This window comes from Staurois parvus, unplaced genomic scaffold, assembly GCF_062004578.1.
Source record: "Staurois parvus isolate SC_StPar_1 unplaced genomic scaffold, SC_StPar_1.0 ptg000090l, whole genome shotgun sequence".
In the NCBI taxonomy this organism is placed as follows: Eukaryota; Metazoa; Chordata; class Amphibia; order Anura; family Ranidae; genus Staurois; species Staurois parvus.
Genome location: NW_028317886.1, coordinates 23,857,739 through 23,870,210, shown reverse-complemented (window position 1 = coordinate 23,870,210; position 12,472 = coordinate 23,857,739). Strand labels below are relative to the sequence as shown.

Below are 12,472 nucleotides of genomic sequence, written 5' to 3'. Positions count from 1 at the left end.
GTTTTCTTCAGCTGGAACTGGGGCCTTAGTCCAGGTATAGGGAATTATGAACAGTTCCAAATACCAGTCAATATTGACACAAATGCTTCAGGCTTCTGATAGAAAGCTGAACATAAAGACGAACTTCAGGTTTCAGCATGACAACGACCCAAAACATACATCCAAATCAAGAAAGGAATGGCTTCACCAGAAGATTAAAGTTTTGGAATGGCCCAGCCAGAGCCCAGACCTGAATCCGATCGAAAATCTGTGGGGTGATCTGAAGAGGGCTGTGCACAGGAGATGCCCTCACAATCTGACCAATTTGGAGTGTTTTTGCAAGGAAGAGTGGGCAAATATTGCCAAGTCAAGATGTGCCATGCTGATAGACTCATACCCAAAAAGACTGAGTGCTGTAATAAAATCAAAAGGTGCTTCAACAAAGTATTAGTTTAAGGGTGTGCACACTTATGCAACCATGTTATTTTAGTTTTTTATTTTTACTTTCCTCCACTTAAAAGATTTCAGTTTGTTGTTCAACTGAGTTGTACAGTTTATAGGTTACATTAAAAGGTGGAAAAAGTTCTGAAATGATTTATCTTTGTCTAATTTTTTTACATCACAGAAACCTGACATTTTAACAGGGGTGTGTAGACTTTTTATATCCACTGTATTAAACACACATAAATGCGCCTAGCCTAGTTTTTTTCAGCCCAAACACTACTTTTCAGAATGTGCCAGTGATGGGGCTTTTTTGCCTCTAAACTCCTGTAAATGCCTATGTTTGCATGGACACATAGGTTAACATGGAGGGGCATTTACAGGCAAGAAAAAAAAAAAAGTTTTTGAGCTCAAGTGTGAATGAGGCCTAAAGGGGTAGTTTAATCTGCTTATATTTTTCCCTCTCATATCTCCTTTTCCACCTCATCAACATGCTAATAATATTCTTAAATTAAACTTTTCTGAATTCATTACATACCTTTTATTAAACCCCATAATATCATCACTGGGTCTCTGGGCTCCTCTATGCAATACAGGCAGAGAGGCAAGCAGGGAGATCCTGAAAACACCACAGACCCCTACCTCAGTACTCTTCTCCTCCCAAGCTCTTATGCAAGCTATATGCTAGCTCTTCAGAAGAGAGTTATGCAAATATTAAAAGGACCTGATGAGTGGATGTCAGTCTAGAGCAGTGGTCGGCAAGCCGCGGCTCGCGAGCCACATGCGGCTCTTTACCCAGTCTAATGCGGCTCTTCTGTGTGCCGGGCGCCTGCTCCCCTCCCTCCTCTCGGTCGGCCGCTCCCCTGCCTCCTCTCGGTTGGCAGCCCCAAAAGTCCGCGCGGACCTTTTAATCCAGCCTGCGGATGTGGCTGTCAGGATGTGTGTAGGCGGGGCAGCGTGCCGAACGTGAGGGGAGGGGAGCTAGGCTCCTCTCACAGTCCGCCCTGAAGACCCGAACGGCGCGGGAAGACAGCGAGAGGAACGCAAAAGGTAAGTGAATTGACACGGGGGACTTGGCTTACTAGAAGGGGGGGGGGAATAGTACTGTGGGGGATGAAATACTATATGAGGGATGAATTACTTTATGAGGGATGAAATACTATATGGGGGGATGAAATACTATATGGGGGGATGAAATACTATATGAGGGATGAAATACTATATGAGGGATGAATTACTATATGAGGGATGAATTACTATATGAGGGATGAAATACTATATGGGGGGATGAAATACTATATGGGGGGATGAATTACTATATGAGGGATGAAATACTATATGGGGGGATGAAATACTATATGAGGGATGAAATACTATATGGGGGATGAATTACTATATGAGGGATGAATTACTTTATGAGGGATGAAATACTATATGGGGGGATGAAATACTATATGAGGGATGAAATACTATATGAGGGATGAATTACTATATGAGGGATGAAATACTATATGAGGGGATGAAATACTATATGGGGGGATGAAATACTATATGGGGGATGAAATACTATATGAGGGATGAAATACTATATGAGGGATGAAATACTATATGAGGGATGAATTACTATATGAGGGATGAAATACTATATGAGGGATGAAATACTATATGAGGGATGAAATACTATATGGGGGGATGAAATACTATATGGGGGGATGAAATACTATATGGGGGGATGAAATACTATATGAGGGATGAATTACTATATGAGGGATGAAATACTATATGGGGGGATGAAATACTATATGGGGGGATGAAATACTATATGAGGGATGAATTACTATATGAGGGATGAAATACTATATGGGGGGATGAAATACTATATGAGGGATGAATTACTATATGAGGGATGAAATACTATATGGGGGGATGAAATACTATATGAGGGATGAAATACTATATGGGGGGATGAAATACTATATGAGGGATGAAATACTATATGGGGGGATGAAATACTATATGAGGGATGAAATACTATATGAGGGATGAAATACTATATGAGGGATGAATTACTATATGGGGGATGAAATACTATATGAGGGATGAAATACTATATGAGGGATGAAATACTATATGGGGGATGAAATACTATATGGGGGATGAAATACTATACGGGGGATGAAATACTATACGAGGGATGAAATACTATACGGGGGATGAATTGCTATGGGGGATGAATTACTATATGGGGGATGAATTACTATGGGGGATGAATTACTATATGGGGGATGAATTACTATATGGGGGATGAATTACTATGGGGGATGAATTACTATGGGGGATGAATTACACTATGGGGGATGAATTACTATATGGGGGATGAATTACTATGGGGGATGAATTACTATATGGGAGATGTATTTTCAGTTTTAAAAATGTGGCTCTCAAAATAAATTTCAATCATGGTTTTGGCGAGATTTGGCTCAGTTGAAAAAAAAGGTTGCCCACCACTGGTCTAGAGGAGTGGGCATTCCCATGCACACTGTATTTGCATGCAGACTTCTCTAGGTAACACCCACAAGTGATACTGAGCCACTACGACTTCAAGAACTGAAATCCAATGAATGAAAGGGACAGGCCAGTGGACAGCAAAGATGGGGAAAAAAGGGCTACATGGTGCTGGGCATCTTCCAGCCAGGAAATGAGGCAAGCTGTGGCTTCTACTGCACACTATGAGAAGCTCATAGCGTGTAGTGAAATCAGAGAATAAAAAAAAGAAAAAAACAAAAAACACACTTTACCCCAATTATACCCCAAGCTTTGTTCAGTGGACAATACCAGTGCTGAATATAAAACATTAGAGCGGCTTCACACTGCCCTGCTGCACTTTTGCTAAAGTACAGTTACCCCGCAGTTTTTCAGCGGGTTTGCTGCACTTTCCTTTAAAATTCAATGATATCCCATGGTTGTGGTGTGGTTTCAGAAAGCGCACCAAAGATGCAGAATGTCAGCTCTGGTGCACATTCTGAAATCGCACCTAAAACCCAGAACCTTGTGTATGAAAACGTGGCCGAACTACAACCAACCAGCAAATCACATGCAATTTGCGCCCTTTGTAAGGTTAAAACAGGGGGCAAGAATGCAACATATTGCTTCACAGCTGCCTGTCAATTGCCCCCTGAAAAGCAACCCACTGCAGATCAGTTTTCACATGGGTGGCAAGGGCTGCCACAAACATATTTATAAAGGTTTGTGTTAAGACCTTTTTTTTTTTCCTAAAACAAGGTACTTACGTTACTGAAGCCAGACAAACTATCTTTGCCCACATGTATCATTCATACGTTTGCTCAGCATTAGCAAAACTAGAAAGAGTTATAGCAAACAGCCACATTTCTTTCAATACATTCTGCATAAACTGCACTCATGTCACACTGAGGGACTGCAATAGAAGATTTTTAGTAAGTCCACCCTTTAGTTATTACTGAATAGTGTATAATTGTATTCTATATAGAAATGTGTCGTTTGTATGCTTTTCCATTCAAGAAAGAAGTACAGCTTTGTTAGGTCTAGGCTAAGCTTGGGGCCACCAAACAAAGTATTTTGAAAATGAACCTTTTTGTCTTTTTGCAATAAACTGTCTGTCTGCCAGACCTTTGTGACAGCGGAACTTTAGTGTTGCTGTAAAATGACTATGTTCATCTTCTCATGCCCCTATTGATGTACTAAATACCAAAATGACTCTATTATGAAGTACTAAATTCTCCAAGGTGTCAGCCTCTATAATACTGTTCAATGAGAGTGTATACACATACCCCCAAATATACAGAAAGAGAGAGCATGGGATCCTGCATACTGCACACTGTCAGAATTAGAAGTGCAAAGGTTTTTTAAAGTAGGGATTAGAAGCAGCAGTTAGCTTCATGCAGTGAGTCAGTTTTAGAAAGCATTCCATGACAAGTTTAAGTGCTATGTCAAAGCAACCAGCTGCAGGCATATATTGTATGAGCGATTACATGATTAGAGCACATAAAATTTTTAATCATATTGCCGCACACACTTTTCATAAATATTTTACTCGGGGCTAAATATGCATGATTGTTTGTATGGAAGGCCTGGTTCACACTGGTGCAGCTGCGATTTCATTCAATTTCCAATGCACTTTTACAATGCAACTTCAGTGCGACTTGCAATGTTTTTGATGCATTTTGCCATATTTTTTCATACTGGTACAATTTCAGCAAAGGGAGGAGAATAGTTAATGGGAATGCACAAGAATCGCATAAAAACAAGTGTAGATGCAACTATACTGCATTATACCAAAGTAGTACAGGTACCTTACCCAAAGTCACATCGCAGCTGCGGTGCATTGATGTTAACAGGCACCACTGAAAGCAAATGTAATTTCTATTGTTCTGTGTGACTCAAGTCGCACCAATGAGAACTGGGCCTTAAACAGCAACATAACTATACAGTATCCATGTTACAGGTGACAGTACAGATAAAGCCCCCTTGCACAATGTGGTACATTTTCTTAGCTCGTGTTTTGGCATGTTTGCCATGTGGTGAAATGCGCATCTGCTTATCGCGTTTAAGGTGTCATTGACAATTAATGGCACTGCAAGCACACTGCAGCAAAATGTGTGTTTTCTGTGCACCTTTTTCATGTGTTCTGAAAATGCCAAGGGGGGGGGGGGGGGGGTTTACTAAAAGTGGACCACTCAGAATCTGGTGCAGCTGTACATGGTGGCCAGTGTTTCTAACTTCAGCTGTACAAAATCTACAAAAAAGCCAGAATACAAAGATTTGCAGATCTTATAAACTCATATTTTACTCACAATAGAAAACATGTTTAACAGAGGAAACATTTTCAAGAAAAAAATAAGTAATTGTTGAAATTGATGGAAGCAACGCACCTCCAAAAGGTTGGGACGGAGCCATGTTTAACATGGTGCAGCATCCCCTATTCTTTTAACAACACTTTGTAAATGTCTGGGAACTGAGGAGACCAGTTGTGGAGTTTTGGGAAAGGAATGTTGTCCCATTCTTGCCTGATACAGGATTTCAACTGGTCAACAGTCCTACGTCTTTTGTCGTATTTTTCATTTCAAAATGCCCAAATATTTGCTGAAAGGTCTGGACTGCAGGTAGGCCAGTTATGCACCCAGACTATTCTACTAGGAAGCCATGCTGTTGTAACAGATGCAGTATGCGGTTTAGCATTTTCTTTGTGAAATATGGAAAGCCTTCCCTGAAAAAGACATTGGATGGGACCATATGCTGCTCTAAAACTTGGATATATCTGTCAGCATTAATGGTGCCTTTCCAGATGTTCGAGCTGCCCATTCCATAGGGGCTAATGCACCCCCATGCCATCAAAGATACAGGTTTTTGAGCTTTGTGTTGATAACAAGCCAGAAGGTTCTCTCCTCTTTAGTCCTGAAGACAGGCTCTCATGGTTGCCAAAAAATAGTAAAATTTTGATTTGTCTGGCCACAGAACAGTTTTCCGCTTTGCAACAGACCATTTTAAATGAGCTTTGGCTTAGAGAAGATGGTGGCATTTTTGGATCATGTTCAGACATGGCTTCTTCTTTGCATGATAGATTTAACTTGCATTTTTAGATGGCACGGCAAACGGAGTACGCAGACTGATTTCTGGAAGTATCCTGAGCCTGTAGTGATGTCAATCAGATCATAGGCATCCAATATTGCGTTTCGGCCTCATCCCTTGCACACAGATTTCCCCAGATGCTCTGAAACTTTTTATACTATTATGTACTGTAGATGATGATATATTTAAAGTCTTTGCAATTTTACATGAGATACATTATTCTGAAACTGTTTGCCAATTTTTATATGCAGCTTTTCACAGATTGGTGAACCTCTGCCTGTATTTACTTCTAAGGCAGACACTCTGACTCTATAAAATGCTCTTTTTATACCCAATCATGTTACTGACCTGTTGCCCATTAACTTAATTAGTAGCAAAACGCTCTTCCAGCATTTCCTTGTTAGAACCACTTTGCCAGCTTTTTGTTACCCTGTCCCTTTTTCTTTTTTGAGACATGTTGCCGCTGTCAATTTCAAAATGACCTTATTTCTTTCCTTAAAATGGTACAGGAGCCCTTGGGCAATAAGGGATCATGGGGCCCCTGTGTCCTTGCCAAACCTCAAAAAAGCCTATGAAAAAGGTACCAGGGGCATCTCATGGGGCCCCCTACTGACCCCGGGCCCTCAGGGAGTGCCCGAGTTTCCAAATGGTCAGAACGCCCCTGTGTGTTTGTATGAATGTAAGTTCAGGACCTTAGATTGTATGCCCCTTGAGGGTTCGGGACTGATGTGAATGTACAATAAACTGTCAATGCAGCACTTATATATATGTACAGTGGGGATCGAAAGTTTGGGCACCCCAGCTAAAAATTTGTATTAATGTGCATAAAGAAGCCAAGAAAAGATGGAAAAATCTCCAAAAGGCATCAAATTACAGATTAGACATTCTTATAATATGTCAACAAAAGTTAGATTTTATTTCCATCATTTACACTTTCAAAATAACAGAAAACAAAAAAATAGCGTCTGATGATGGAATGATGGAAATAAAATCTAACTTTTGTTGACATATTATAAGAATGTCTAATCTGTAATTTGATGCCTTTTGGAGATTTTTCCATCTTTCCTTGGCTTCTTTATGCACATTAATACAAATTTTTAGCTGGGGTGCCCAAACTTTCGATCCCCACTGTATATAGTGCTGCATTGACAGTGCTATACAAGTACCTGAACTAAATAAAATAATGAAATAAAGAACAGACTGTATGTAGTATCAAAGTACATACATAGTATAGACAGTATAATCCAGTAGTTGTCACTGCACACGTGTCTGAGAGGAAATGGGCTGGGCTGCTCAGCACAGCAAGAGGGACACATCATCCCAAACACACAGGGACACATCATCCCAAAAACACAGCAACACAGGGGGACTGAAAGGAGATGAATTTTGATTCTGATGAGGTGCAAGCTTTGTCTTCCTCATGACTGTTTATAGCACCACAGTACATATAGTATATATACTGTCACAGTACGTACATATATAGTATAGACTGTCTGTAGAACCATGGTATATATGTAATACAGATAGTATATATACTATCACAATACATACATATGTACATAGCACCATAGTACATATGCAGTACAGATGTTATATATACTGTCACAGTATATATAATACCATAATAATGCCATAATACAGATAGAGCGGTGTCAAAGTACACATCTAACATAGAGTGTCCAGGCTGTCATAGTACATATGTCTCTAATAAAGAGTGTTCAGGCTGTCATAGTGCACATTTAGTATAGTGTCCAGGCTGTCATAGTGCATATTTAGTATAGTGTCCAGGCTATCATAGTACATACGTCTCTAGTATAGAGTGTCCAGGCTGACATAGTACATATGTCTCTAGTATAGAGTGTCCAGGCTGTCATAGTACATACGTCTCTTGTAGAGAGTGTCCAGCCTGTCATAGTACATACGTCTCTAGTATAGAGTGTCCAGCCTGTCATAGTACATACATCTCTAGTATAGAGTGTCTAGGCTGACATTATACTAGAGACGTATGTACTATGTCAGCCTAGACACTCTATACTAGAGACGTATGTACTATGTCAGCGTGGACACTGTATACTAGAGACGTATGTACTATGACAGCCTGAACACTCTATACTAGAGACGTATGTACTATGTCAGGCTGGACACTGTATACTAGAGACGTATGTACTATGACAGCCTGGACACTATACTAAATGTGTACTATGACAGCCTGGACACTATACTAAATGTGTACTATGACAGCCTGGACACTATACTAAATGTGTACTATGACAGCCTGGACATTCTTTACTAGATATGTACTATGACAGCCTGGACACTCTATACTAGAGACGTGTGTACTATGACTGCCTGGACTCTCTATATTAGGGACGTGTGTACTATGACAGCCTGGATACTCTATACTAGAGACGTATGTACTATGTCAGGCTGGACACTGTATACTAGAGACGTATGTACTATGACAGGCTGGACACTCTATACTAGAGACGTATGTACTATGTCAGCCTGGACACTATACTAAATGTGTACTATGACAGCCTGGACACTATACTAAATGTGTACCATGACAGCTTGGACATTCTTTACTGGATATGTACTATGACTGCCTGGACTCTCTATATTAGGGACGTGTGTACTATGACAGCCTGGATACTCTATACTAGAGACGTATGTACTGAGTATCCAGGCTGTCATAGTACACACGTCCCTAATATAGAGAGTCCAGGCAGTCATAGTACACACGTCTCTAGTATAGAGTGTCCAGGCTGTCATAGTACATATCTAGTAAAGAATGTCCAAGCTGTCATGGTACACATTTAGTATAGTGTCCTGGCTGACATAGTACATACGTCTCTAGTATAGAGTGTCCAAGCTAACATAGTACATACTTCTCTAGTATAGAGTGTCCAGCCTGTCATAGTACATACGTCTCTAGTATACAGTGTCCAGCCTGACATAGTACATACGTCTCTAGTATAGAGTGTTCAGGCTGTCATAGTACATACGTCTCTAGTATACAGTGTCCACGCTGACATAGTACATACGTCTCTAGTATACAGTGTCCAGCCTGATATAGTACATACGTCTCCTGTATAGTGTCCAGCCTGATATAGTACATACGTCTCTAGTATAGAGTGTTCAGGCTGACATAGTACATACGTCTGTAGTAGAGAGAGTCCAGGCTGTCATAGTACATATCTAGTATAGAGTGTCCAGACTGTCATAGTACATACGTCTGTAGTATAGAGTGTCCAGGCTGTCATAGTACACACGTTTCTAGTAGATAGCGTCCAGGCTGTCACAGTACACGTCTAGTATACAGTGTCCAGGCTGTCACAGTACACGTCTAGTACAGTGTCCAGGCTGTCAAAGTACACGTCTAGTACAGTGTCCGGGCTGTCATAGTACACGTCTAGTATACAGTGGCAAGGCTGTCACAGTACACGTCTAGTACAGTGTCCAGGCTGTCACAGTACACGTCTAGTATACAGTGTCCAGGCTGTCACAGTACACGTCTAGCACAGTATCCAGGCTGTCACAGTACACATCTAGTAGTATTCGGGCTGTCACAGTACACATCTAGTAGTGTCCGGGCTGTCACAGTACACGTCTAGTACAGTGTCCGGGCTGTCACAGTACACGTCTAGTACAGTGTCCGGGCTGTCACAGTACACGTCTAGTACAGTGTCCGGGCTGTCACAGTACACGTCTAGTACAGTGTCCGGGCTGTCACAGTACACGTCTAGTACAGTGTCCAGGCTGTCACAGTACACGTCTAGTACAGTGTCCGGGCTGTCACAGTACACGTCTAGTATACAGTGTCCGGGCTGTCACAGTACACATCTAGTATACAGTGTCCGGGCTGTCACAGTACACGTCTAGTACAGTGTCCGGGCTGTCACAGTACACGTCTAGCACAGTATCCAGGCAGTCACAGTACACGTCTAGTAGTGTCCGGGCTGTCACAGTACACGTCTAGTACAGTCTCCGGGCTGTCACAGTACGCGTCTAGTACAGTGTCCGGGCTGACACAGTACGCGTCTAGTACAGTGTCCGGCTGTCACAGTACGCGTCTAGCACAGCGTCCGGGCTGTCACAGTACGCGTCTAGCACAGCGTCCGGGCTGTCACAGTACGCGTCTAGCACAGCGTCCGGGCTGTCACAGTACGCGTCTAGCACAGCGTCCGGGCTGTCACAGTACGCGTCTAGCACAGCGTCCGGGCTGTCACAGTACGCGTCTAGCACAGCGTCCGGGCTGTCACAGTACGCGTCTAGCACAGCGTCCGGGCTGTCACAGTACGCGTCTAGCACAGCGTCCGGGCTGTCACAGTACGCGTCTAGCACAGCGTCCGGGCTGTCACAGTACGCGTCTAGCACAGCGTCCGGGCTGTCACAGTACGCGTCTAGCACAGCGTCCGGGCTGTCACAGTACGCGTCTAGCACAGCGTCCGGGCTGTCACAGTACGCGTCTAGCACAGCGTCCGGGCTGTCACAGTACGCGTCTAGCACAGCGTCCGGGCTGTCACAGTACGCGTCTAGCACAGCGTCCGGGCTGTCACAGTACGCGTCTAGCACAGCGTCCGGGCTGTCACAGTACGCGTCTAGCACAGCGTCCGGGCTGTCACAGTACGCGTCTAGCACAGCGTCCGGGCTGTCACAGTACGCGTCTAGCACAGCGTCCGGGCTGTCACAGTACGCGTCTAGCACAGCGTCCGGGCTGTCACAGTACGCGTCTAGCACAGCGTCCGGGCTGTCACAGTACACGTCTAGCACAGTGTCCGGGCTGTCATAGTACACATCTAGTATACAGTGTCCGGGCTGTCACAGTACACGTCTAGCACAGCGTCCGGGCTGTCATAGTACACACGTCTCTAGTGTATCTAATAGACACACGGTGCCCCCCTCATCTAGTCCAGTGTCCCGGAGGTATGCGGGGTACAGGCTGTAGTGTATGTAGAGATGAATTCCCGGCACAGAGCAGAACACGGAAGTGGTAGGAATGGTACTGAGCCAGTCAGAGATGAGGGTCCGGGAGACGCTCTCCTATCTCTCCTATCCCGGCTTGGGGGGGGGGGGTCCCCATGGAGCCCCCAGTGTCCGGACATCCCAGGCTCGGTCCCCCCCCCCCGATCCATGGCACACACCTCGGAGGACCGGAGCACTATCCCCCCCATTCACACACACTCACCCCCTTTCTCTCCGACGGACGGCTCCAGTTTGGCGGCGGTGATGACCAGTATGATCCCCAATATAAACCATTCCTTCCTCAGTCTCTCCAGTAGGCCCATCGTGCCGCCGGTCCCCCCGTCCTTCTACGGCATAAAACGACAGATCCCGGCCGCAGTGACACGTCCGTCCTCTACATGCATGCAGCACGTCAGCTGTCCAATGTAAATAGAGGAGGCTCGGCACACAGAGAGCGATTCATTCCACACGGCACAGCGGCCGGCCTGAGCCAGGCTCCCAGAGCGCCGCCATCATTACCGCACTCCTCCGAATAGTGGCGCAGGAGGCACAGCGTGTACGGTACTGGAGGAGGGCGCCCCCCACCCCGGACTCTGCCACCTACACACGTCACCGGGAGGGAGTCTTCCACCCGCTGTCCTTCCCGGACTCACTTCTCTGTACGGTGTGTGCTCTGATCCGCGGCCATACGACATGTTCACTCCGGAATGCAATGATAAAACACAGAGAATGTGAATGTGATACTTTTTTTTGTTTTTTAACCTCCCTAGCGGTATGATTATTTCTGATTTTTGGTGCTGAAAGCGGTACCATTATTTTGCATTGAAATTTGGCGTTTTATATTGTAGGCCTGTAATTCTTAGGAATAACTCCCTGAAATCTGTCCAAACAAGAGTCTAGTAAACATCCCGGGTATGATAAAACTTGAAACACAAAATCATAAATTATAATTTAATAAATAATCATCAAAAATAATAATATAATAATAATACATTGTATTCAATAATATAATCAAACCAAAAACACTGAAATTTGAAATATAGCGCCAAGTTCACACATCACTGAGCAAAGTCGCAGAATCGTTTTCAGTGTCTGATGACGAATTTCCCCACAAATCATTATCACTCAATTCTGCAAGTGGTTCTGATTTACTATCACTGTTCTCTATCTGGTATAAAACCGCTTTTGACCTAAAGGGACGCTTTTTGGATGCCATGGATGTTTCTCAGTTTCCAGGCAGAAAGAACAGTAAAAATGCAGGCAGGGCACAGGACAAAGCACTAGGGACAAAATGTATGTGAAATGGTTTGATATAGTAATGTTTTACTATGTGATTTTAGTGTATTTAGTGAATGTCACTTTTTGTTATTTTCAAATTTCCCGCCAGTTCCGTCCCCCAAATGTCTCGACGCTCGCAGGGGACGGAACCCAGATGACAGATGCCGGCATCCGCCGGATTACATTGCCGGGGACACTGCAG

General features: G+C 43.6%; 1 protein-coding gene across 1 annotated transcript in view; it reads right to left on the bottom strand.

Annotated features, from left to right (window-relative positions):
- SLC10A7 (solute carrier family 10 member 7) overlaps positions 1-11,542 on the bottom strand; it is a 276,262-nt gene extending 264,720 nt beyond the window's left edge. The window contains exon 1 of the mRNA XM_089670484.1: positions 11,216-11,542. Coding sequence (XP_089526610.1) covers positions 11,216-11,315 — 100 coding nt within the window. The 5' untranslated portion in view covers positions 11,316-11,542. The remainder of the gene's footprint in view (positions 1-11,215) is intronic.
- Between the last annotated feature and the right edge of the window lie 930 nt (positions 11,543-12,472).